The following is a 27268-nucleotide window of genomic DNA, read 5'->3' on the forward strand; positions in this document are numbered from 1 at the left end:
CTACATTACCCACAATCTTAAATTGAAACAATAATGTCTGTGATTGGTGGACACCCCTGTTACCAGGTAAATATGTTGTTTTTTAAACCACAGGGTAACAAAATGCTTCGCTGTTGGCACGCTCTGTTAACAGGATGTTGGAAATTTTAAGAGTTAGTGTGCATGTAAATGCTTTTGCTGCACTGAGTTTGAATCCAGCTTCACAGGAGTTTACAGAATTTTTATTTACTTATCCCCTGTTAGTTTTGACATCTTTGTCATGGGTTGCTGTAATTTACTTCTCATGAAACATTCATATTTGCTGCAGGAGATGTGATATTGGACTTGGCAGTGACTAGAAATGCATTTGTGAGTGCATGAGGAATCAGGTAACGGATGTTGCTGCTGTGAGGTAAACGCAAATGGTGACTGCAGTCAGGAAAGAAAACACTCTGCGATAACTATATTTTAATATACAAACATAAACTGCAATATATATATATATATATATATATATATATATATATATATAACTATTATTATATATATAACTATTATTATATGCTATTATTAACAATATAAACTCTACAATAATGAAAAGGGTTAGAAGAAGGTTGTGAAGAAGCCTGAGAAGGTTGAATTTACAATGCATTATGGGATGGGTAGTTCCTTCTCACATAAATTACATACACAGTCTTGTACCTTTGCTCTTTTTTCTTTTTCCTTTTTTTCATCCAAATCAAATATTTTCATGGCCATGATTCATCTCATAGCAGACTGGCTTGGTTCAAGGCATAAACCGCTTCATATAAAGGATTTTCTGAAACGTCAATGGAGAAAATGAATGAGATTTTTACTAAATGGAACCGGAGCCCTAAAAAAGTGAATGGTCGCTGTTGACCTCACATGACCTTTAACCTTGGATGATATTTGAAGAAGGAGTCCTACTTATCTTTGTTGGTAGGTGGGACCCCAGAGGCAGCTGACAGGTACCGGCAGGCCAAGCGTGCCGCAGCCGTGCAGTCGCAGAAGCAAAAACTCGGGTCTGGGAGGAGTTCGGGGAGGCTATGGAGGAGGACTATCGGTCGGTCTCGAAGAGATTCTGGCAAACCATCCGACGCCTCAGGAGGCGGAAGCAGCTCTCCACCAGCACTGTTTACGGTGCGGGTGGGGAGCTGTTGACCCTGACTGGGGATGTTGTCCGGCGGTGGAAGGAGTACTTCGAGGATCTCCTCAATCTCATCGTCATGTCTTCCGAAGAGGAAGCAGAGACTGGGGACTCAGAGGCGGACTCATCCATTACCCAGGCAGAAGTCACCGAGGTGGTTAGAAAGCTCCTTGGTGGCAAGGCTCCTGGGGTGGATGAAATCCGTCCTGAGTACCTTAAGTCTCTGGATGTTGTGGGGCTGTCTTGGCTGACACGCCTCTGCAACATCGCGTGGTGATCGGGGACAGTGCCTCTGGATTGGCAGACCGGGGAGGTGGTCCCTCTGTTTAAGAAGGGGGACCGGAGGGTGTGTTCCAACTATAGGGGGATCACACTCCTCAGCCTCCCCGGTAAGGTCTATTCCAGAGTACTGGAGAGGAGAATTCGACCGATGGTCGAACCTCGGATTCAGGAGGAGCAGTGTGGTTTTCATCCTGGTCGCGACACACTGGACCAGCTCTACACGCTCCATCGGGTGCTCGAGGGTTCATGGGAGTTTGCCCAACCAGTCCACGTGTTTTGTGGATCTGGAGAAGGCGTTCGACCGTGTCCCTCGGGGCACCCTGTGGGGAGTGCTCCGGGAGTACGGGGTCCGGGGTCCTTTGCTAAGGGCTATCCGGTCTTGTTCACGAGTGAAGGAGGGATGGAGCGTGAGATCGATAGACGGATCGGTGCAGCATCTGCAGTGATGCTGTCGCTGTATCGGACCGTCGTGGTGAAGAGACAGCTGAGTAGGGGGGCAAAGCTCTCGATTTACCGATTGATCTAAGTTCCGATCCTCACCTATGGTCATGAGATTTGGCTCATGACCGAAAGAACGAGATCGCGAGTACAAGCGGCCGAGATGCGTTTCCTCCGCAGGGTGGCTGGGCGCTCCCTTAGAGATAGGGTGAGGTCATTCAGGAGGAGCTCGGAGTCGAGCCGCTGCTCCTCCACGTCGAAAGGAGTCAGTTGAGGTGGCTCGGGCATCTTTTCCGGATGCCCCCTGGATGCCCCGCTGGAGAGGTGTTCCGGGCACGTCCCACTGGGAGGAGGCCCCGGGGAAGACCCAGGACATGCTGGAGGGACTACATCTCTCGGCTAGCCTGGGAACGCCTTGGGGTTCCCCCGGAGGAACTGGGGGAGGTGTGTGTGGATTGGGAGGTCTGGGCGGCTTTGCTTGAGCTGCTGCCCCCACGACCCGACTCCGGATAAAGCAGAAGAAAATGGATGGATGGATGGATGGATGGATGGACATTTGAAAGCTCAAACTGATCTCCCTGCATCATTAAAACAGATTCTGTAGAGACTTTCAAGTCCAGACGTAAGACGCACTTATTTTCCCTTTCATATGGGTAGCATACTGGCATAGTATGTTACTATTTTTCCTATCATTTTAAATTTGTTTTATTAGTAAGCAGAACAGGCCGCAGCCTCAACTTTATCTAAAGTCTGGCTCTTTTAGTGAAGCTTAGGGCTAGAGGCCGGCGATCATCTTATTGTTTCTTCTGTTTTTCTTGTTGCTTAATGCTGACAAATTACACTGTATTAGTCTTTCTGACACTTGATTATATTGTTTTCTCTCTGTCCGAGGTGTGGCTCCATCCAGAAGTGGGAGTGGGTGTCTTTTTCTGCAGTGGTCATGAAGTAGATGGGATCTGTGGACCCAAACCGCTCTCCCCACCCAGCCTTCCGTCCTGTGCACCAGCATGGACTCCCAAAATTTCCTCTATATTTGTATGTCAATTGTGTTGGTAGCATGGCCTAAGCAGAGGGTCACTCCTTTGAGCCTGGTCTACTCGAGGTTTCTTCCTCAAATCATCAGAGGGAGTTTTTCCTTACCACTGTCGGCTGTGTGCTTGCTCTGGGGGTTGGTAAGGTTAGACCTTAGCTCCTTGAGGCAGCTTTGTTGTGATTTGGCACTATATAAATGAAAATAAATTGAATTGAATTGAAAGTCATAATCATTTAACATAAATTTGTTCAGTTTTGCACAGAATTGAGCCAATATGTAGACTATGCAGAGGCATACATTGTGGTATCACTGAATCACAGAGAATAGATTTACATGTTTTGGTAACAAACATGTAAGATGCGGGTGTTGCACAGTGTTGTTTGTACTCTAACTGTGCTGTACTGCAACACATCCTCTATAATCTTTGCAGCACTGTGATGTCATGAGGTATATTTTATATTATTTGTTTAATTACACAAGCTGACGTCATCACACAAATCCCTGATCCTTCATCCTCCAGGTACATGGGGGAAAGGTCCTGTGTTAAGTGTAGTCAGACAGTAAGCTGCATCTCAAAGTGCTTTAGTTACAACACCTGCATAGAGATAGACATCGTTACCGGCAACCTCATTTTTATGGCCCATTTAAAGTGTGGATGTCATAAATGTAATTATCACACATTGTGATGACTGTGATTGATTGTAAGTTGTGGCTTGTAACATGCAATAAAGTCAGCAAAGGCCTCATTGGCGTGTAACGAGGAAGGTAAACACGCATCGCTAATGTGAATTCCTAAAGCCGTTAGTGCCAAATGTGTTGCAAAACAGTCGTCGCTGCGCTAACTGGATAAACCACTGTTGTAAAGGATTTTGTTTTTGCCATTCCAATATATGTTTAGGAGGATTTTGCACGTGATCCATCCCTGATTGTTTATTTTAAGTATATAAATTTTGGCAAATAAATTAATGTTGATTTCAGAAGTATATAAATTTTGGCAAATAAATTAATGTTTATTTCAGAAGTATATAAATTTTGGCAAATAAATTAATGTTGATTTCAGTGATCATTTTGTTTTCCAACAATTACTTAAATAAAACAATTAAGATAAATAAATTTTCACCTGACACACACACACACACACAGTAGATTTGTGTGTACCGGGTGCAGACAGATATGGCTAGTGGTAGCCAGACCGTGTAGTGTCTTTTCTGAGCATTTTATTACAAATATGTGAGCTAAGATGGCTTGCTGTGCAGTCAGTTTTATTAACCGATGATCTAAGAAGTTGGTGCTCCAGTTTTTCTGTTGAGTGACACTTTAGTGTTATTTAATTTGCATGTTAGCACCATGAGCATTAATTAGCAGGGATTGATGGCTTGATGACATTATCACTGATGGTGCAACAGTTACTGACTCAATAGACTCATAATAGTTTCTAATTAGCTACCTTTTTTGAAAACCATGGCCTAGTCCTCAAAAAATATCCATTAATCAAACACCCAAAACAAAGTTAGCTTGCTTGGTAAATATGAGATGGGGCATGTTTGGGTATTTTTCCTGCCTAGGTCTCACCAGTCTTGCACATAACACCTCTTTATCCGTTTATAGTCCTAGAGCTTGGAGTTATTCTTCTGAAGTTGGTGACTGGTTGTTGAGTGGGTATTTTTCAGAAGGTCAGGCCTTACCCTCTCAGAAAAACTGAGTTATGTGTGTACCTAGTAGTGGACAAGGTCATGGGTCAAGGTTAAATGTCAAATGGGTGCACTTTAATGATTTTTTTTTTCCTTCTTGATCATATTATACGAAACAAGTAAGAAACTGGCATAATATAAAAAACAAGATAATATAATTAATATAATATATAATAATGTAATATAATATCATACTGTATAATTTTATTTGAAAATAAATAGGACTTCTGAGACAAAAGTGCTGTTGTCTCCTTTTTGACTTTTTGAAAATGAGGTATTATTTGACATGCCACTTTGGGATTAACAGAAGTTGAATATAATTTTGAAGTAAAAAGGACGACACTTCACATTTTTAGAGCCACTTGGTCAGCTCTAGTTTATATTGGGGGTGGGCTTGGAGTTTAAAGGTTGAGGTGCCCACAGTGCCAAAATTGCTTTGTCGTGTAGTAGATTCAAAACCCTCCGTACAAATTGAAAAAAAAAAATACCTTTGGATTTTTTTAAGCCTAGGTCCTCATGAAATAAGATATGAGTTATTGTTAAGTATAGTTAGCAATTAACAAAGTAACAGGACATGGTCTTAGGTCAAATGTGAACATTTTACCCATTTTTACCTCCGCCAAGGAGATTATGTTTTCGGTCACGTCCGTTTGTTTGTTGGTTGGTTGGCTTGTTACCAGGATTACTCAAAAAATCCTCAACGGATTTCAATTAAATTTTTACCAGGGGTGTATCTTGGCCTAACTTAGAAGTCATTAAATTATGGTAACGATCCAGAAGACGATCCGGATCCAGTAATTTTTTAAGGATTCTTTATCATTGCAGGATAGGGCCAATTTCAACATTTTTGCATCTAAATTCATGAAGACAGGTCACAAAGGCTGAACAAAAATTAAGTTACGACACAACAATAATTTAGCATTTGTTTCTCCTGTTTGAATAAACTTATTAGAAAATAAAAAATTTAAAAAACTTGTGTAGTTCCTGCAGTTTCTCTTTATAAATACATTTGCTGAATATCTAAGGGTTTAACCACTGAATCTGAAACATGACGGTAGATGCGTGAAACGATGTGGAATAAGTCTCTTTGCCAAAGGGTATTCCATGTGACGTCAGTGACCCTATGGCCTTGGCGGAGGTTTGCGCTCTCCGAGTGCTTCTAGTTATTAAATGTTGCATCGAGGTCATAAGTACCAGTACAAAGCCTTTCGTAATTTTGACTGCATTCTTTAAATCATGTTGTGAACAAATGTGGAGGGCCATCAATTACTGACAGAGGTCTATTTCATTAGAATTGACTACTTGACCACTTGGACATTGAACTGATTTCATAGTATCCTCCATAACTGGAATATGAAAGCAAGGAACTGTTTCACCTGACCATGAAAAAGTTTAGTCCTGAACAAAACAGACATGGCAGCCCTTCTGAAAAACTTGGAAGGAAAGGGGACCACAAACACAGAGCCTAGTTAGACTGACATTTACATTTCAATTTAATTTATTTTCATTTATATAGCACCGAATCACAACAGCATTGCCTCAAGGCACTTCACACAAGTAAGGTCTAACCTTACCAACTCCAAGAGCAAGCACACAGGCAACAGTGATAAGGAAAAACTCCCTCTGATGATTTGACAAAGAAAACCCGAAGCAGACCAGATTCAAAGGGGTGACCCTCTGCTTGGGCCATGCTACTGACACAATAGACAATACAGGAAATTATACAGGAAATTTGGGGAGATTTTGGGAGTCCATGCTGGTGCACAAGACGGGAGGCCTGCAGAAGAAAATTTGCATTATGTCATGTTCATTCTGCAGACCTTGGTGGAGGCCCCTCCAACCTTCAGTGGTATTTCTGTTCTTACAATCCAAAAGGCCTGTACCTTTTCCAAGGATGTCCACATTGTGGCACATACACTGAGGGACCCTGTAACAAAGGGCATGAACATGAAGAGACAGGAAACTATCAAGCCAGGTACACAATTACAGAGCCTTCTCAAAGAAGACCACCCAACTTCAGTCAAGTACTTCATTTCAGCATCTTTCAAAATAGTGGTGCTACACTTCCCTAGAGATGAATGGACATCAGTTTCTTATGCTCAAGTGTTGCATGGTCATGCTGTCTACTTTGCCCTGAAAGAAAGCTGCTACTTGTACTCACCTCAAGATGGAGCTGTCCAAAGAAAGGAGGTGAAGGAACTTAAGAGTAGGCATGAAGAAGTGGACACCAGAATCATCTTCTATGCTGACAACATTGATAAGCAGCTCAGAGACGTCACTGATCTTTTCATCTTGCTACTTTTCCATCAGAACAATTTGATTGCAAACCCCTAGATGGATAATGGCACCAGTGCTAAAAACACCAGACGCTTGATCAGTGTTGCTGAACTTGCCAAGACACTGACACCTACAGTATTGTATGTTCTGCTCTCCCAACATTTCATGCCTTCACAGGTTCCGATTACACAGCTGCATTCCTTAGAAAAGCAAAAAGGCAAGGCCTATGACCCTCATTATCAAGTATCTGAAGTACTTATCAGCATTTCCTGAGTTATAGGCCAGTGGCAATGTGGAACCTGACGTTTTGGCATAATTGAGAACTTTGTTTGCAACATGTATGTGTACCATGGTCAGAATGATGTGAACATTGCTTATTTTCCACTCTTCCAGAAGCTATTTCCATCGCAGACTGAAGACAGCCCACTGGAAACAATTCAAAACTGTTGATCCATGTTGCCTGCCTCCTTGCAGAGATGTCTTGTAACAAAAAGTAAAGAGTACAAACTCTGTAGCCAAGCAAGGAAAAGTGCCAGAATGGACAATCCAGTCAGTTATCCACTAGAAGGTCATGCATGGAAAGCCATGGACCAGAACACAGTGCAGATGGTATGATTTGAGAATCCAAAAAAACCCGTGTAGACTATCCACAGCCATTTCAGAAGATGACTCTTTTGATGGCGATGATGATGATGAGAGTGATGAGGACTGAATTGGTCAATTCATTTGGGTCATCAAGGTCATGTTTCTGTACTTCAGGACATTTTAAAATTTGTGTGCTTTTTTTATTACAAAGAATATGAGGTTCATCTTACCATCTGTCATCAGTTTCCTGGGCTTAAAACCATGAGTGAACACTTCTTTCACTCACCTCACTGGGGAGGTGATGGTGTAGTGGTTAAGTGTTGGGCTTCAGACTGGTTCAAACCCCAGCTGACCGGAAATCACTAAGGGCCCTTGGGCAAGGTCCTTAATCCCCTAGTTGCTCCCAGTGTGTAGTGAGCACTTTGTGTGAATGGGTGAATGTGAGGCATATTTGTAAAGCTCTTTGAGCATCTGATGCAGATGTAAAAGTGCTATATAAATGCAGTCCATTTACCATTTCTTTGTTATAAAAAACACTAAGACTTGTGCCCATTGCCCTCCTTGAGATATATGTGCTATGGACTGGCCCTTGCTTTAGATGTTGCACATTTGATATCAGCATTTTAAATGATGCTTGGCAATATTATTTGATAAGAGCCTGGCTTTCATCTTTATCTTATGACTTTTGCAATAAATTCAGTGTGCCAGTGTACATATGGTCCTACATAGTAGAAAAGCTTGAATCTACGACTGGACTGGGTTGCTTGACTCAAGGACGTTTCGCTTCAAATCACAGAAGCTTCCTCAGCTAAAATTCTTGCTCTGGTAGTCTGACTTCTGTCTTGACTCTTGTAGAGAAGAATAAACAGAAGCCACAAAAGCTGGAGTTTTAAACCTAACCAGACCCCTCCTACCGAGAGGCAGACTGCTATAGGCTAGTGACTAAACAATAGCTCTAATTAGCACCTATCGTGCTCTAGTTACCACCCTCCTAATGACAGGGCAGCTGTCCCTCCTAATGATGGGACGGAAGCCTCTCCTGATGGCTCCGTTGACGACTCTCCTGATTACGTGAATGACTCATTACCATGAACAAAAGACTGAAACTGTTTTGACCTGAGTACCCCATTGTAAACGGGGGACAAAGTGTGTCTCAGACCCCCTCCCCGGTTAAGGCTGGGTTTCAACTGTTTCACATAGAATGCCTCCTTGACCCCTCTCTCAAACCATTTCTTCTCTCTGGCTAAGATTTTAACTTCCTTGTCCTCAAACGTGTGGTTAATGTCTTTCAGGTGGTGATGAACTGTAGACTGAGGTTCACTTGCGACCTCTCTGCGGTGCTGGTATAGCCTTTTGTGTAAAGGTTGCTTAGTCTCACCTATGTAGTGTTCATTACAGTTTTCCTGATCTAAATAGAATACACTACATTGCTCTGTTTGTAACTAGGGATCCTGTCCTTAGGGTGAAGTAATTTCTGTCTCAAGGTGTCAACCGGTTTAAAGTAAACTGGGATTTTGTGCTGTCTGAAGATCCTCTATAGTTTTTGATGTGACAATGATGTCACATCAAATGACACCATAGTTTCATCTGCCTGCAGCTGCAGGTCCTTGTTCTTGTTCACAAAATCTTGTGTGTTCTCCACATGGTGGTCTGAGTTACCCACTAGAGGTAACACTTGATGTGACATCGTTGTTCACCTGCATCCCCACCGCGAAGGCCATCTCAGCTGTGAGGCAGACACTGAGGATGCAGTATCTACTTTAAAGGACCAAACTCACACCAGACCACATCTGCCAACTCTTGGAGATCTGTCTTAACACACGTATTTCCTGTTTAGGGGGAATTACTACAGGCAGATCCATGGTTGTGCGATGGGGTCTCCGGTATTCCCCATTGTGGCCAATCTGTACATGGAGCGAGTGGAGACGACAGCCTTGACGTCTTTCACGGGCATCTCTCCCAGTCACTGGTTCAGATATGTCGATGACATATGGGTTAAAATCAAGCAACAGGAGGTTGAGGACTTTACAGAACACATCAACTTGGTGGACTCCAATATCAAGTTCACACATGAGGATGCCAGAAACAGCCATTTAGCCTTCTTGGACTGTGATGTTACGATTGGAGAGAACAGGCAGCTCCAGACAGGGGTTTACAGAAAACCCACCCACACTGACCGATATCTGCTCTTTGGCTCAACCCACCCCCTTGAACACAAGCTCGGGGTGATCGGGACTCTTCAACACAGAGCCCTACAGGTGCCCACAACTGCAGAGGGAAGGGCTAAAGAACAACAACTTGTACGGAATGCCCTCACAGTATGTGGGTACCCACGATGGTCCCTGGACAAAGTGTAGAAGTCCCAGAAAACAAAGAGACCAGATAGACAGGAGACAGAGACAAGAAGAAGAGGATTGTCTCTCCCTTATTTAGCAGGAGTAGGGGAAAAACTACAGAGGATCTTCAGACAGCACGAAATCCCAGTTTACTTTAAACCGGTTGACACCTTGAGACAGAAATTAGTTCACCCTAAGGACAGGAGTGTCATGCAGCCATCTGTGATGGATTATTTTTTGGTGTTTGTTCAGGTCTGTTCCCCTTTTTAGTCTGTTAAGTTATTTCTTTGTTTTATTTGTTAACAGTCCTTCAGGTTTCATTTGATTTTTGCAGTTCCTGTCTCTGATGTATTCAGGTTATGACTTGGGGGTCAAGTGTTATATTTCTTTTCACATGGAAGTCTGTTCTTTGCTGCACTCTGGTGTTCTCCTTTTGTCAGTACATTTTCTTGTTGTGTAATCACTACAGGTGTGCCTCATTAGATCAGCTGGCTATTTAAGGTCACATTTTGAGTTAGTCCGGGCTGGTCCATTGTTTGTTGCTGATGCTTCTCATGTCATGTTGGTATGTATTATATTAATGATCAAGGAAATTCTTTAAGTTTATTTGTTTGTTGATATGTTCAGGTAATTTCCTGGGACTTTAAGCATATTTGGCTTTTGTTTGTACTTTCTGTTTGACCTGGTTTTTCCTCACCCTGTGTTCAGGGTTATTTGTATTTTAGTTATAACTTTCCTCACTCTTGTGGTTTTTTTGTAACCCCATTCCTATTTGTATAAAGCCTATTTTTGTTGCAGCCTTACCCACTCCTGTTTTTGTATATCGGGCTCATTGACTGTTAAATCTTGGCAACTTTTTTGAACTCACCTCCTGTGTTTTGGCTGTTTTGCATTTGGGTTGTATTTTGTTAAATACCTGGCTCTGAATCCTGACAAGGAGAGCAATGTAGTGTATTCTATCAGATGTCAGGAAAACTCTAGGTGAGACTAAGCAACCTTTACACAAGAGGCTATACCAGCACCTCAGAGAGGGCGCAAGTGGACCTCAGTCTGCAGTTCATCTCCACCTGAAAGACACTAACCACACGTTTGAGGACAAGGAAGTTAAAATCTTAGCCAGAGAGAAGAAATGGTTTGAGAGAGGGGTCAAGGAGGCATTCTATGTGAAACAGTTGAATCCCAGCCCTAACCGGGGAAGCGGTCTGAGACACGCTTTGTCCCCTGTTTACAATGGGGTACTCAGGTCAAAACAGTTTCAGTCTTTTGTTCATGGTAATAAGTCATTCACGTAATCAGGAGAGTCGTCAAGGGAGCCATCAGGAGAGACTTCCGTCCCATCATTAGGAGGGACAGCTGGCCTGTCATACTACCAGAGCAACAATTTTAGCTGAGGAAGCTTCTGCGATTTGAAGCGAAACGTCCTCGCGTCAAGCAACCCAGTCGAAGATTCAAGCTTTTCTACTATGGAAACCACCTGGACAACTGAGAGCCTACACAGAAATATGGTCGTACACTGACCCACTGTGGGACCATATGTATACTGTCAGTGTTAATTTAACACTGGTGATTTTGTTGTGTGGAGTTTGATATGTCAACACATCATTTTCAAAAAGACAAACGAAAGTATTTGCACTTTTATATCAGATCTCATATTCATTTTCCTATGACAGTTTCGTACTTGTTTTTACCCAAGGCCAAAATAGGGCCATCGGGTATTGCGAAGACTTCCGTCTGTATGGCCATTTGTTCGTCCTTCTGTCTGCCTGTCTGTCTGTGCTCAGCATAATTCCAGTCCTCTTACTGGCAGGTTCTTCAAATTCACAGGGAACATTCTTAGGACACAGATGGCTAACCTTGACTCTTTTTAAGAGGTCAAAAGGTCACATTCTGTTTCCTATTTTGATGCTCATACGCCCAAGGGTATTTTAGCATTGCATTATATTTGTGATCAAATATATATCATAAATATGATCAAGGAGCAATTTTGCAAAAAGAAAAAAACTTACCTTGACCCGTGACCTAGTCCAGTACTTGGTACAAGCAAGGATCAACATTTCTGATAGACCAAGATGTGGCTGTACTAAACACTCACCAAACAGCCAGTCACTGATTTCAGATAAATAACCCAAAGCTCTTCTATTATGATTTAGTCAAGAGTTCGATTTTTTAATTTTGTTTTTTATTTATTTTTCAGTTTAATAATATTTTTAAAATTGAATTTATATTTTCAGCAGTTCCGCTGTTAAATTGCAGGTTTTAAGTTCAATAAATGCAGGATGCTTCAAAAGTCAATGTTTGAAATATTCATGGTTTTAATTTTGCTCAAACAATGGTGATTATGATTTTAATTATAATCAAGCAGCCCAAAAACAAAGATGTGAATGCTGCCTTTTAGCAGGGAAGCCAACTGCCCTTTTATATCATGTCAAATAAAAAGCAACATAAATTATGCATGTCAGAGAAAATAAAAGAGATGAAGTGAAACAGAAGAGCAGTCCTTTTTAGCGTAATTTGCTGATTTGTGCACGTCTTTGCTGGAGAGGGAGCCGTCACGTGGACATCACAATCCTAGTTCAAGTCGCAGACTTTAAAATGTGTCAGTGGAGGGTTATTATCATTGCTGTCATGGCACTGCTCTGATAGGCCGATGTGATTTACCTGACCAGGTGTTTTTATGAGGTCTTGGCTTATCTTGGACTTTATTGACCCTTGGAATGCTTTACTGGTGATACGCTGGTCATGTTTCTATGCACATAAACATGTTTTCACTTTTGTTCCCTGATATACAGACACACAAAAATACCATTTCAATGTATTATTATTAGTATTGTTATTATTATTATTATCAGCCACAAACTGTTTATCTTATTATCTTATATTTTTATTTTTAGTAAAAAGAATGTGGAAGTCCCTGACTAAAAAGGTGAGCCACTGTTATTTTCAAGACGTATATTTTATTTAAGAGCAAAATTAACACACACACATATATGTGTGTGTGTGTGTGCTGCAGGTGTGCAACTGAATAAACTGGGATTTTCTTCTATTCAAGCAGGAATTAGAGAAAATGCTTGCTGATACCCCGCCTGTTTGGAAAGGATCATCACATTTGTTTAGAAATCTCCAAGAACGAGGTAACGTAAACCTGTCAAAGGGAAATCCCTTGAACATGAGTAATTGCCTGCTTTACGGCATTCAGAACAATTTCTTGTTCTGAATGTGTTCCCTGCTCTGCATGTCATTCCTGTATAATCCACAACATCCAGGGTGAGCTATAAAACATTATCTTTGCATCAGTCTGCCAACAATATCTAACCTGAGAAGGAAGGTCTGGTCCATTGATGACACACACAATGATCAACAGTTTATTGAAGACGATATATCTGAATGCAAAATACAGTTGTATGCAGTGGTGGGCACAGATAACCAAAAAATTAACTTCGATAACAGATAATAAGATAACTGAAAAGTTATCTTTGATAAAGATAAACCACTCAAAAATATATCGGAAGTTACAGATAATCGATAACCGATAAATTCTGGTGTTGTCTATGGGACATTTGCAGTTACTAAAGAGCTGAAATTGATTTTTAACACGATCGCAAAGTGGTAAAAGACCTAAAGAATAAGCAAGAATGTTTGACCATGCTGCCCCCTGTAGGAAACAGCACAGACAACTACTGAGAGCACCCACGAAATCAACTCTTTACTAAAAATCATTTTTCTTTCAACATTCTGCTCCTGCTGGAAGCTTTTGTTTACAACAACGCTCCTACCACAGAAACACACTGAGACCAGCTTCTTATTGATTTCAATACTCCGGTCAGGCGGAGGTCTTGAAAAATAAAGTCATACTAACTTATGGTTTTTTGAAAATACTGATAGAATAACTCCATTAATGTCAATTCTGTCATTTGTCCTTTGTACAAAGTTAAAATATAACATATATCTTTTAATGTTGAATAAGGCACTAATTCTGAGGTTTTGTAACAAACACAGACCGCAAAGCATTCTGGGTAAAAGTGCTAAACAGTGATTGGTTCAGTAATCCATTATGTAAACCAACACGTTAATGTGACGTGTGTTGGTTTAAAGATAAATGTGCTTTTGTAAAATATTCCATTTTTATTTGTAAAAACAGGCATTTTTACAGAGCCCTGGAAGTGTCATCGCAATTGCATGTTTTAAAACTTTTATGATGTTGTAAAACGTGCACTCAATATTAGTAAGTAAATTTATTTATATAGTGCCTTTCACAGATATAAGTCCATGTACACACGTTGTCGGGTATTTTGTAAAACCGAATATCTTACCCTTTCAGTTTGGGGAAAAAACTTCATCCACACTACGTCGTTTAAAAAAAAAATCCATCCACATCGAACCGTATAAATGTGTTGTAATTAGTCTGCCAAACCTTTGGGTGGCGGTCCTGATTAAAATTCTATCCAATCAGGAGCCTTATTCTCTTGTCGTCACTTCCACAAAAACTAAAAACATGGCGCCAACCTCGTTCGTGTGGACCGATAAGGAGTCGGAATTACTTCTAACCGTAGTTTTAGAATACAAAGTTAACAAATATATGCACACAAAAAGCGCCTGGACAATGGACAATACCAACACTTTGAGAGCAGCCATGTACCCAGACGTTTAATACTGCCATGAACACTCCTGGCCAGTAGGTGGCAGTAGCGGACTTGAAAAAATGTCAAACAAAATTCCAGATAATCCGTGTCTGCTACATTTAAGAATTTAACAAACGCAAATACACTAACGTCTATAAACCCAGAGAATATATTCACGAGAGTTTTAGGCACTAGAGTTTAATGCTGTTATCTGTGGACCCTGAACAGAGTGTCTGAAATGCATTTGTCCTGTCGTGAACGTCTGAGATTACCTTATGCTACCCATAATGCATTGCTGCCTGGCACAGCATGTGCTCACAAAACCTTAAAAATTAGCACATTACTTTAAAACGAAAACATATATCTGATATTTTCACTTTATAAACTTCAGACATGACAATAATTTTAAATAACTTGGCTAAAATGAGTGGTTAAAATTTGAACCATAAGTTAAACATGTATGCCTCTGGATGACTTGGTGACATTGTGATTATATTAGTATGGTGTTAAAGGAAATGACTTTTTTTTGGTCATCAGTTCTCCTTTGCTTACAGATGATAGAGTGGTTTCTGTTTGCAGAGGGTAGAACAACATGCTTATTAGGAAACTTTTAACAGGTAGGTCTCAACAGCTTTAACAGTTTTAAAAATGTTTTTTACTGTTCAACTTAGTTTAGTAAGTTATCGGACGGTAATTCATCAGAAGATAATTAGTCTGATGATGGTTTTTAAATTTATCTAAAAAGATAATCCGATAATGAAAACATTATCATCGATAATTATCTGTTATCGGGTTATCGGAAGTATGCCCACCACTGGTTGTATGCAAAAGTTTGGGCACCCCTGATAATTTTCATGATTTTCCTTTATAAATCATTGGTTGTCTGGATCAGAAATTTCAGTTAAATATATCATATAGCAGACGGACGCACTGATATTTGATAAGTGAAATTAAGTTTATAGGATTTACAGAAAGTGTGCAATAATTCTTTAAACAAAATTGGGCAGGTGCATAAATGACTGCGCAGTCAAATCCACTTTCAATCAATCAATCAATTTTTTTTATATAGCGCCAAATCACAACAAACAGTTGCCCCAAGGCGCTTTATATTGTAAGGCAAGGCCATACAATAATTATGTAAAACCCCAACGGTCAAAACGACCCCCTGTGAGCAAGCACTTGGCTACAGTGGGAAGGAAAAAACTCCCTTTTAACAGGAAGAAACCTCCAGCAGAACCAGGCTCAGGGAGGGGCAGTCTTCTGCTGGGACTGGTTGGGGCTGAGGGAGAGAACCAGGAAAAAGACATGCTGTGGAGGGGAGCAGAGATCGATCACTAATGATTAAATGCAGAGTGGTGCATACAGAGCAAAAAGAGAAAGAAACAGTGCATCATGGGAACCCCCCAGCAGTCTAACGTCTATAGCAGCATAACTAAGGGATGGTTCAGGGTCACCTGATCCAGCCCTAACTATAAGCTTTAGCAAAAAGGAAAGTTTTAAGCCTAATCTTAAAAGTAGAGAGGGTGTCTGTCTCCCTGATCTGAATTGGGGAGCTGGTCCACAGGAGAGGAGCCTGAAAGCTGAAGGCTCTGCCTCCCAATCTACTCTTACAAACCCCTAGGAACTACAAGTAAGCCTGCAGTCTGAGAGCGAAGCGCTCTATTGGGGTGATATGGTACTACGAGGTCCCTAAGATAAGATGGGACCTGATATTCAAAACCTTATAAGTAAGAAGAAGAATTTTTAAATTCTATTCTAGAATTAACAGGAAGCAATGAAGAGAGGCCAATATGGGTGAGATATGCTCTCTCCTTCTAGTCCCCGTCAGTACTCTAGCTGCAGCATTTTGAATTAACTGAAGGCTTTTTAGGGAACTTTTAGGACAACCTGATAATAATGAATTACAATAGTCCAGCCTAGAGGAAATAAATGCATGAATTAGTTTTTCAGCATCACTCTGAGACAAGACCTTTCTGATTTTAGAGATATTGCGTAAATGCAAAAAAGCAGTCCTACATATTTGTTTAATATGCGCTTTGAATGACATATCCTGATCAAAAATGACTCCACGATTTCTCACAGTATTACTAGAGGTCAGGGTAATGCCATCCACAGTAAGGATCTGGTTAGACACCATGTTTCTAAGATTTGTGGGGCCAAGTACAATAACTTCAGTTTTATCTGAGTTTAAAAGCAGGAAATTAGAGGTCATCCATGTCTTTATGTCTGTAGACAATCCTGCAGTTTAGCTAATTGGTGTGTGTCCTCTGGCTTCATGGATAGATAAAGCTGGGTATCATCTGCGTAACAATGAAAATTTAAGCAATACCGTCTAATAATACTGCCTAAGGGAAGCATGTATAAAGTGAATAAAATTGGTCCTAGCACAGAACCTTGTGGAACTCCATAATTAACTTTAGTCTGTGAAGAAGATTCCCCATTTACATGAACAAATTGTAATCTATTAGACAAATATGATTCAAACCACCGCAGCGCAGTGCCTTTAATACCTATGGCATGCTCTAATCTCTGTAATAAAACTTTATGGTCAACAGTATCAAAAGCAGCACTGAGGTCTTACAGAACAAGCACAGAGATGAGTCCACTGTCCGAGGCCATAAGATCATTTGTAACCTTCACTAATGCTGTTTCTGTACTATGATGAATTCTAAAACCTGACTGAAACTCTTCAAATAGACCATTCCTCTGCAGATGATCAGTTAGCTGTTTTACAACTACCCTTTCAAGAATTTTTAAGAGAAAAGGAAGGTTGGAGATTGGCCTATAATTAGCTAAGATAGCTGGGTCAAGTGATGGCTTTTTAAGTAATGGTTTAATTACTGCCACCTTAAAAGCCTGTGGTACATAGCCAACTAACAAAGATAGATTGATCATATTTAAGATCGAAGCATTAAATAATGGTAGGGCTTCCTTGAGCAGCCTGGTAGGAATGGGGTCTAATAAACATGTTGATGGTTGGATGAAGTAACTAATGAAAATAACTCAGACAGAACAATCGGAGAGAAAGAGTCTAACCAAATACCGGCATCACTGAAAGCAGCCAAAGATAACGATACGTCTTTGGGATGGTTATGAGTAATTTTTTCTCTAATAGTTAAAATTTTGTTAGCAAAGAAAGTCATGAAGTCATTACTAGTTAAAGTTAATGGAATACTCAGCTCAATAGAGCTCTGACTCTTTGTCAGCCTGGCTACAGTGCTGAAAAGAAACCTGGGGTTGTTCTTATTTTCTTCAATTAGTGATGAGTAGAAAGATGTCCTAGCTTTACGGAGGGCTTTTTTATAGAGCAACAGACTCTTTTTCCAGGCTAAGTGAAGATCTTCTAAATTAGTGAGATGCCATTTCCTCTCCAACTTACGGGTTATCTGCTTTAAGCTACGAGTTTGTGAGTTATACCACGGAGTCAGGCACTTCTGATTTAAAGCTCTCTTTTTTAGAGGAGCTACAGCATCCAAAGTTGTCTTCAATGAGGATGTAAAACTATTGATGAGATACTCTATCTCACTTACAGAGTTTAGGTAGCTACTCTGCACTGTGTTGGTATATGGCATTAGAGAACATAAAGAAGGAATCATATCCTTAAACCTAGTTACAGTGCTTTCTGAAAGACTTCTAGTGTAATGAAACTTATTCCCCACTGCTGGGTAGTCCATCAGAGTAAATGTAAATGTTATTAAGAAATGATCAGACAGAAGGGAGTTTTCAGGGAATACTGTTAAGTCTTCTATTTCCATACCATAAGTCAGAACAAGATCTAAGATATGATTAAAGTGGTGGGTGGACTCATTTACTTTTTGAGCAAAGCCAATAGAGTCTAATAATAGATTAAATGCAGTGTTGAGGCTGTCATTCTCAGCATCTGTGTGGATGTTAAAATCGCCCACTATAATTATCTTATCTGAGCTAAGCACTAAGTCAGACAAAAGGTCTGAAAATTCACAGAGAAACTCACAGTAATGACCAGGTGGACGATAGATAATAACAAATAAAACTGGTTTTTTGGGACTTCCAATTTGGATGGACAAGACTAAGAGTCAAGCTTTCAAATGAATTAAAGCTCTGTCTGGGTTTTTGATTAATTAATAAGCTGGAATGGAAGATTGCTGCTAATCCTCCGTCCCGGCCCGTGCTACGAGCATTCTGACAGTTAGTGTGACTCGGGGGTGTTGACTCATTTAAACTAACATATTCATCCTGCTGTAACCAGGTTTCTGTAAGGCAGAATAAATCAATACGTTGATCAATTATTATATCATTTACCAACAGGGACTTAGAAGAGAGAGACCTAATGTTTAATAGACCACATTTAACTGTTTTAGTCTGTGGTGCAATTGAAGGTGCTGTATTATTTTTTCTTTTTGAATTTTTATGCTTAAATAGATTTTTGCTGGTTATTGGTAGTCTGGGAGCAGGCACCGTCTCTACGGGGATGGGGTAATGAGGGGATGGGAGGGAGAGAGAAGCTGCAGAGAGGTGTGTAAGACTACAACTCTGCTTCCTGGTCCCAACCCTGGATAGTCACGGTTTGGAGGATTTAAGAAAATTGGCCAGATTTCTAGAAATGAGAGCTGCTCCATCCAAAGTGGGATGGATGCCGTCTCTCCTAACAAGACCAGGTTTTCCCCAGAAGCTTTGCCAATTATCTATGAAGCCCACCTCATTTTTTGGACACCACTCAGACAGCCAGCAATTCAAGGAGAACATGCGGCTAAACATGTCACTCCCGGTCCATTTGGGGAGGGGCCCAGAGAAAACTACAGAGTCCGACATTGTTTTTGCAAAGTTACACACCGATTTAATGTTAATTTTAGTGACCTCCGATTGGCGTAACCGGGTGTCATTACTGCCGACGTGAATTACAATCTTACCAAATTTATGCTTAGCCTTAGCCAGCAGTTTCAAATTTCCTTCAATGTCGCCTGCTCTGGCCCCCGGAAGACAATTGACTATGGTTGCTGGAGTCGCTAACTTCACATTTCTCAAAACAGAGTCGCCAATAACCAGAGTTTGATCCTCGGCGGGTGTGTCGTCGAGTGGGGGAAAAACGGTTAGAGATGTGAACGGGTTGGCGGTGTACACGGGGCTTCTGTTTAGGGCTATGCTTCCTCCTCACAGTCACCCAGTCAGCCTGCTTTCCCGGCTGCTCGGGATCTGCCAGGGGGTAACTAACGGCGGCTAAGCTACCTTGGTCCGCACCGACTACAGGGGCCTGGCTAGCTGTAGAATTTTCCATGGTGCGGAGCCGAGTCTCCAATTCGCCCAGCCTGGCCTCCAAAGCTATGAATAAGCTACACTTATTACAAGTACCGTTACTGCTAAAGGAGGCCGAGGAATAACTAAACATTTCACACCCAGAGCAGAAAAGTGCGGGAGAGACAGGAGAAGCCGCCATGCTAAATCGGCTAAGAGCTAGTAGCTATGCTAAGCTAGCGGATTCCTAAAAACACGCAAACTGAATAATGTGTAAATAATTTAGAGGTGATTCAGCAGAAGGAGTGCTTTAGTTAAGGCACGTAAAGATTACACTGGGAAACAAATCGTAATCTAGATAACTAGATCAATCTAACTGCGCAGATTAAACAGCTAACAGATACAGAAAAACACCGCTGTGCTCTGGAACAGGAAGTGATACAATACCGCAGTGAGAGCCAACCACCAGTAGAGGCAAGCAAGAGAATAGAAGAGAAGCTTTCAAGCAACATTTCATTTCAAGATGTACTAAAGAACTAAAAACCAAAGCCAGTTGTAAAATTAAAGTGAACAACTCCTATTACACACTATCTGCACAGTTTACTTCAGATTATTTCCCTTTTGGGGGGGGAGGGGACATATTTAAACCAGCAATTACTCAGAACTTGATTTGCAAGGGCGCAATTTAGAACTAGAAACTGGGGGGGACAAAGTGCGAGGCCCGCAGGGCCGAAGCCCATAGGCCGAGGGTCTGGGGGCCGCTTTAGGCCCCCAGACCCTCGCCCAGACCCTGTCGTGCATGTCTGCAGATGAGCTTCCCTGAGACGGTTTCTGACAGTTTGTGCAGAGATTCTTTGGTTATGCAAACCGATTGTTTCAGCAGCTGTCCGAGTGGCTGGTCTCAGACGATCTTGGAGGTGAACATGCTGGATGTGGAGGTCCTGGGCTGGTGTGGTTACACGTGGTCTGCGGTTGTGAGGCTGGTTGGATGTACTGCCAAATTCTCTGAAACGCCTTTGGAGACGGCTTATGGTAGAGACATGAACATTCAATACACGAGCAACAGCTCTGGTTGACATTCCTGCTGTCAGCATGCCAATTGCACGCTCCCTCAAATCTTGCGACATCTGTGGCATTGTGCTGTGTGATAAAACTGCACCTTTCAGAGTGGCCTTTTATTGTGGGCAGTCTAAGGCACACCTGTGCACTAATCATGGTGTCTAATCAGCATCTTGGTATGGCACACCTGTGAGGTGGGATGGATTATCTCAGCAAAGGAGAAGTGCTCACTATCACAGATTTAGACTGGTTTGTGAACAATATTTGAGGGAAATGGTGATATTGTGTATGTGGAAAAAGTTTTAGATCTTTGAGTTCATCTCATACAAAATGGGAACAAAACCAAAAGTGTTGCGTTTATATTTTTGTTGAGTGTATGATATAATTAGCCAAGTTGCATTTATATATTATTGTATCTAATGATGCAAAATATTTAAATACAAATTGCATTGTAATTCTAACACCTCTATCCAAACTAAAAAAAAAGTATTTTAAATACATTTATCAGAAATCGTGCTGTCAATCAGACATTTACTGAGACAGACTGCAAGGCTGAAGAAATGCATCATAAAATTTTAATAGGGTGGGTTTTACCACCTTCAGAAAATAAAAAAAAAAAAGTTTCCGTGTTTAATACGTGTGTAATTGACATGAAAAATAGCATTTTCATTATTTTATTTAGAATTTAAACTCAGATTTATGTTGTTTATATTGATTCATGTGTGTGTTCTGTACTGCTTTAAAAAGGACACAACATGGTACACACTCATCAATATGTTAGTGAATCATTTTTAATTTATGAATCCATATGAGTGCTGAGTGTGGTTCTCCTGGGTTTGGTTTAAAAACAATGTTTTTTCACTTAGTGCGTTCTGAAACTATGTATCTTCCCACTTTTACCTGCAAACCTCACTTCTTTTGTGGGAGAATCGGTGAAGCCTTTTACTTTTTCATCCTGCTAAGTGCATTAGGTGAAATGAACCTGTCCACCATTAAAACTCACTGTTCTGCTTTTCCTCTCCGTTGCTTCAGCTAAGTGCCGATGCTGGGGTTTGGACCCGTTAATCCTGCTGTTAAATGTTGTGGCATTGTAAGAGAGAGAGAGGAAAGAAAACTGGATTGATCTGTGAACAAAGCGTCGATTTAGAGAATGAGGGGGCTGTTTGAAACCGACTGTGTTGAGACATGTCCCGCTGGCCACCCCCAGATCACCGCGGACATTACGATGTCTAAGAATGGCATTGGGTTACATCCCCGGGACTGCCACTCTGTATGAAGTGTTGCAGTGGAATTTGTTGTATTGTCTAACAACATCTATTTGAGCTCAGAGTTTGAGCTGTAGTGTGTGTGTGTATGGGTTGCCTCCAGGAGAGAAGGTGTGTGTGGTACGGGTGAGACACAGCTGGAATCTTAAAAGTTTTTCTCTTCAGCTCGTTTAAGCTTAAAAGTCTTTGAAGCTGGAGATCAGTTGTCATCGTTGGGCCTTGCCTGCCAAACGCAGACAGCTGTGGTGAGAATCTGCACTTTGTTGTTGGTACTTTTGAGATAAACCTCAACTGATTTTCTAATTCTTTGTTTTCCACCACCTTACCTACCTTTGCTTTATCCTGTTGGCTATGTGGTTCAACCTTCTGCAGGAGGTGCAGAGAAAAAACCCATCATTCCATCTTTGTTTGCTAACGTTCCCTTTGGCTTTTCTCTTCCTGGAAGTCTTCTTCAAGCAAACCCCATGCCTGAATTCTTTTCCCATAACACCCAAAGCAGTCACCCAGAACTATCTGTGCTCAATTCTCTATCTTCCCGAGCAAACAAAAGCCTGGGAATGCTTTCAGCGACGGTGGGAGAAGCTTGCTCAGATGGCTCCTGACACTAACACTTCCCTTCTCCATGTCACACAACAAAGGGAGCTGAAGGACACGACACAAGCGCGACTCGGGCATTCTCAATCACTGACTTCAGAGTGTATTACACCTTGTTACCCAAACATGATCAGAAGCCGTGGGCCTTAAATTTGTTTGGGTTTGTGTTCAGATAGGTCAGCTCAGTTGTAAAGCTGCTGTTTGTGTGAGTGGAACACCAAGCATGAAGTAAAAGGCACCTTTTTAGATCTTATCAGCGAGTGCAAGAAGATTACTCTTTTGTCTGAAGGTGTGCACTGTTGCGCCGGATGGCCTATTCATGTCGGGTGCACGACTTTGAACATCTGGTTGCAGCTATTTGAGGCCACCTCGTGTGCAACAAGAAAGAACATTTTGGTTCTCAGCTTCACTTAGTTTTCTTCCTGTTTCAGGTGTCATCAGTTACACAGAGTATCTCTTCCTGCTCTGCATTTTAACAAGTCAGTAACCACGTTAATATTCTGGAACTTACATACAGATGAAAATGGTGATCAAAGGTGAAATAATTCTTCTGTATTATTTTCCCCTTGACTTCAGAGCCACATGCAGCCTTCAGGATTGCTTTCAACATGTTTGATGCAGATGGAAATGAAATGGTGGATAAAAGGGAATTCATGGTGGTACGAGCATCATCTTCAAACAATATGCATTGGTTATTGCATCACAATCTGCATCATAACTTTTCTCTTCTTACCAGCTCGAAGAAATTTTCCGCAAGAAGAAGGACAGAAAAGAAGTCACGGAAGATGAGCAACGATTTGTGCAGCAGGTATGAATTGTAAAAAAAAATGGTCTATCAGGCCTAATTATTGCAAGTTTTGCTTCCAAAAGTGGTATTCCTACAGAGGAGGTAGGTCCCTGGCGCAGAGGTAGACGTGGCCCTGCAGGGTAAAACATGCCTCAGCTTTCATCTTTGCAGGGCTGTCTTCTGCTGCATGCAGGTGGATGTAAACAGGGAGAGATAAGAGCTGCTCTTTGAGGTCTTATCACTCAAACAGCACGGAGGAGCTTATTCTCTTGGGACAGATGTTAGCATCTCTTCATAGCCTCACATTAAACAGGAGCCCGTATATGCATCAAAAAGATCATTAGAATGCGTACTTTAGATTGCACAACATAATGTTACTTAAGACTTTAAGTTAAGAAAATCTGGGTGCATTCATAAAACTTCAGAATGGGGCTGATTTTGGATTATTTGTCCAATCAAAGTTAACTTCAAACATAAGGTTATTATTTGAGCTTAAAGTGCAGATGTTTAACCTTGTTGTTAACCTCTGCAGTAGCTGAATGATATTGGAATTACAAATTATAAGTCTACCCTCTTTTTTTAAAGGGCCAAAACATAATTGTATGAAGGATCATCAACTAAATTTGTAACTTTTAATACTTGGCTGCAAATTCATTGAAATCAGTGACTGTAGCATTTTGCATTCAGCTTTACTTTCAGCAAGTGAAACTCTGCACAGCTGGATTTAGTTCAAGTGAGCAATGTGGAAACTGCAGAAACTTTAGGATTTTTTCAGTCTACACTGTGTCTGAGTTTTGGCATTTTCTCAGCAAAACTAAAAATGTAGCACTTCTGTTTTTATTCCCTTTTTTATTAGCTGACCCAGATTTAAAGTTCCTAAACTTTCTTCCATGCATGCAAAAGGCTTATTTCTCTCAAATTTTGTTCACAAATTAGTTTAAATCCATGTTACTGAGCAACTGTCCCAAAGTAACCCATCTACCTGGCAGCTGTGTCATATATTGCTGATTAAACAGCGTGATTAATGCACAAATGTGCCGCGGACTGGTCTCAATAAAATCCCACTCTAAAATGTGCAGTTGATCTCGAATAAAGACCTTTATCAGAAACTGACTTACAGTATTATTTCACACAGGGCTACAGATTCAGTATGTATTTTAGGGGACACTTCTCCAGTGTGCCACATAAGCCATTGAAGGTGAGCATTTGCTCAATTAAGTCAGTTATGACAATGAACCACCATCAGGTTGGGGTCAAGACCCCGGTGAGGACAATGACCACTCAGATGTGCTTCACTGAAGTGGTTTTTGACATTATGTGCAGATATTTGTGGGTTGTACAAACCAAATGTTGCGTCAGCTATCTGGGTGGATGATCTCAGTTGAGCAACGTGGATGTGGTGACCCTGGACCAACATGGTTACACAAGGTCTGCAGTTGTGAGGCTGGTTGGATGTACTGCCAAATTCTGTGATAAACACTGGAGGCAGGTTATGGTAAGGATGTGAACATTCAGTTCATGGGCAACAACAGCTCTGATGGACATTCCTGCAATCAGTATGCTAATTGCACATTCCCTCAAATTTTGTGACATTTGTGGCATTGTGTTGTGTGATAAAACTTCACATTTTAGAGTACACTTTCATTGTGACCACTCCCAAGCACATCTGTGCAGTAGTCATGCTGTTAAATCACCATCTTTATATGCTCACCTGCCAGGTGCAAATTACAAGTCTTTTCAGTCCCAGACTGTAGCTGAGTGTCATAGTGCCCTAAAAAAAACATGGATCCTCAAAAAAAGTGCTCAACGTTCAGTCACATTCCCCCAGCAACCCTACACCAATGTGAGGCAACGATATACAGAAAGAAGAAATTAAATACTCATCACTCATCTTCAACCACTTATCCAGGATCGGGTCGTGGGGCACCAGCTACAGCAGGGGTCCCCAGACTTCCCTTTCCCGGGCCACATTGACCTCTTATTGAGGGATCCCAAGGCATTCCCAGGCCAGTTTGGAGATATAATCTCTCCACCTAGTCCTGGGTCTTGCCCGGGGTCTCGCCCCAGATGGACGTGCCTGGAACACCTCCCTAGGGAGGCGCCCAGGAGGCATCCTTACCAGATGCCTGAACCACCTCAGCTGGATCCTTTCAACACAGAGGAGCAGTGGCTCTACTCCGAGCTCCCCACAGATAACTAAGGGAGACACCAGCCACCCTCCTGAGGAAAGCCATTTTGGCCACTTGTACCTGCAATCTATTTCTTTCAGTCATGACCCAACCCTCATGACTTCACCTTTTGGCTCAGCTCCCTTTTCATCACAACAGTAGGGTAGAGCGAATGCAGCACCCATCCCTGCTGCACCGATTCTCCAGCCAATCTCACACTCCATTGTCCCCTCACTCATGCAGAAGACCCAAGGTACTTGAACTCCTTCACTTGGGGCAAGACCGCCTACCTGGAGTAGGCAATCTATAGGTTTCCTGCTGAGACCCATGGCCTCAGATTTAGAGGTGCTGATCCTTATTCCAGCTGCTTCACACTCTGCTCCAAACCGATCCAGTGAGTGTTGGAGGACACCGGCTGATGAAGCCAACAGGACCACATCATCTGCAAAAAGCAGTGATGAGACCCTGAGCGCACCAAACTGAAGACCCTCCTCCCTCTGACTACGCCTTGATATCCTATCCATGAATATTACAAACAGGATTGGTGACAAGGCTCAGCCCTGGTGGAGGCCAACCCCCACCGGAAAAGAGTCTGACTTACTGCTGAGCACCTGGACACAGCTCTCGCTTTGTGTGTACAGAGATTAGACACCCCTGAGAAGGGACCCCCTCACTCCATACTCCCGCAGCACCTCCCACAGTATCTCCCAGGGTACCTGATCATACGCCTTCTTCAAGTCCACAAAACACATGTAGACTGGATGGGCATACTCCCAGGCCCCCTCCAGGATCTTTATGAGAGTGAAGAGCTGGTCGGTTGTTCCACGGCCAGGATGGAAGCCGCATTGTTCCTCTTCAGTCAGAGGTTCGACCGTCAGCCAAACCCTCCTTTCCAAATTAAATAATGATTATGTGACACCTAAACAGATCCTTGTCATTTGATTGGTGAAGTGTATGTCACATGACATTCATTATTAGTCCCATTGTATGAGTTACGTCACTACCGTGCACTTTTGTAATATTTACTGTGCATTTTTCTCCTGTACATTTTGCTCTATTGCACACCTCCATTAAGTCAGTGTTGTATAAAGTACCGGAAAATCATACTTAAGTAAAAGTACAGATACCCATTACAAAAATTACTTTGGTAGAAGTTCAAGTCACTGATTGAAATGCTACTCAAGTAAAAGTCTTAAAGTATCTAGTATTTATTTTACTTAAGTATGACAAGTAATGTACAACTAAATGTACTCAAGTACTGAAAGTAAAAGTACAAGTAAATGTTAATAATCAAAAACGGACTGATTTTTTTTTTTTTATATATATATATTACAAAGTTTATCTAGGCTTGTAAATGACTGATAGTATTAGTCAAAATACTGAAAATTGTGCACATCACACAAAAACACTTCAGAAACAAGGTTTCCAAACCTAAACGAGAGTAGCCTACTCACTAGGTGTTCACAGGAAACAGTTATTTATTTCTATATGTATTTATTTATTTTCATTGTTAGATGGTTTTATCTTTTCTGTTGTGTTTTGTTTCATTAGGTTCTTTTTGTCTCTTTCTCTAAAATTGTATTGTAACATTATTAGTCTATTATTATTGATTATTGTCTATTATGTAGATTATTATTGTTGTTGCTATAATATATGAATAAAAATACATTTAAAAAATTACAATTTGACTCTTTTTTACGACAGCGAATGCTGAGCCATTAATTATACAGAAAACAAATCAACACAAACATGCTAATGTGAACACCTTAATGCTAA

At 41.2% G+C, this 27268-nt stretch overlaps 1 protein-coding gene across 1 annotated transcript in view; it reads left to right on the forward strand.

Moving 5' to 3' along the window:
- LOC117520582 (calcium uptake protein 3, mitochondrial-like) overlaps positions 1-27268 on the forward strand; it is a 103360-nt gene that overhangs the window by 7164 nt on the left and 68928 nt on the right. The window contains exons 3-7 of the mRNA XM_034181895.1: positions 12683-12712; positions 12842-12920; positions 22969-23016; positions 23114-23196; positions 23274-23345. Coding sequence (XP_034037786.1) covers positions 12683-12712; positions 12842-12920; positions 22969-23016; positions 23114-23196; positions 23274-23345 — 312 coding nt within the window. The remainder of the gene's footprint in view (positions 1-12682; positions 12713-12841; positions 12921-22968; positions 23017-23113; positions 23197-23273; positions 23346-27268) is intronic.

Source organism: Thalassophryne amazonica, chromosome 11 (assembly GCF_902500255.1).
Source record: "Thalassophryne amazonica chromosome 11, fThaAma1.1, whole genome shotgun sequence".
NCBI lineage: Eukaryota > Metazoa > Chordata > Actinopteri > Batrachoidiformes > Batrachoididae > Thalassophryne > Thalassophryne amazonica.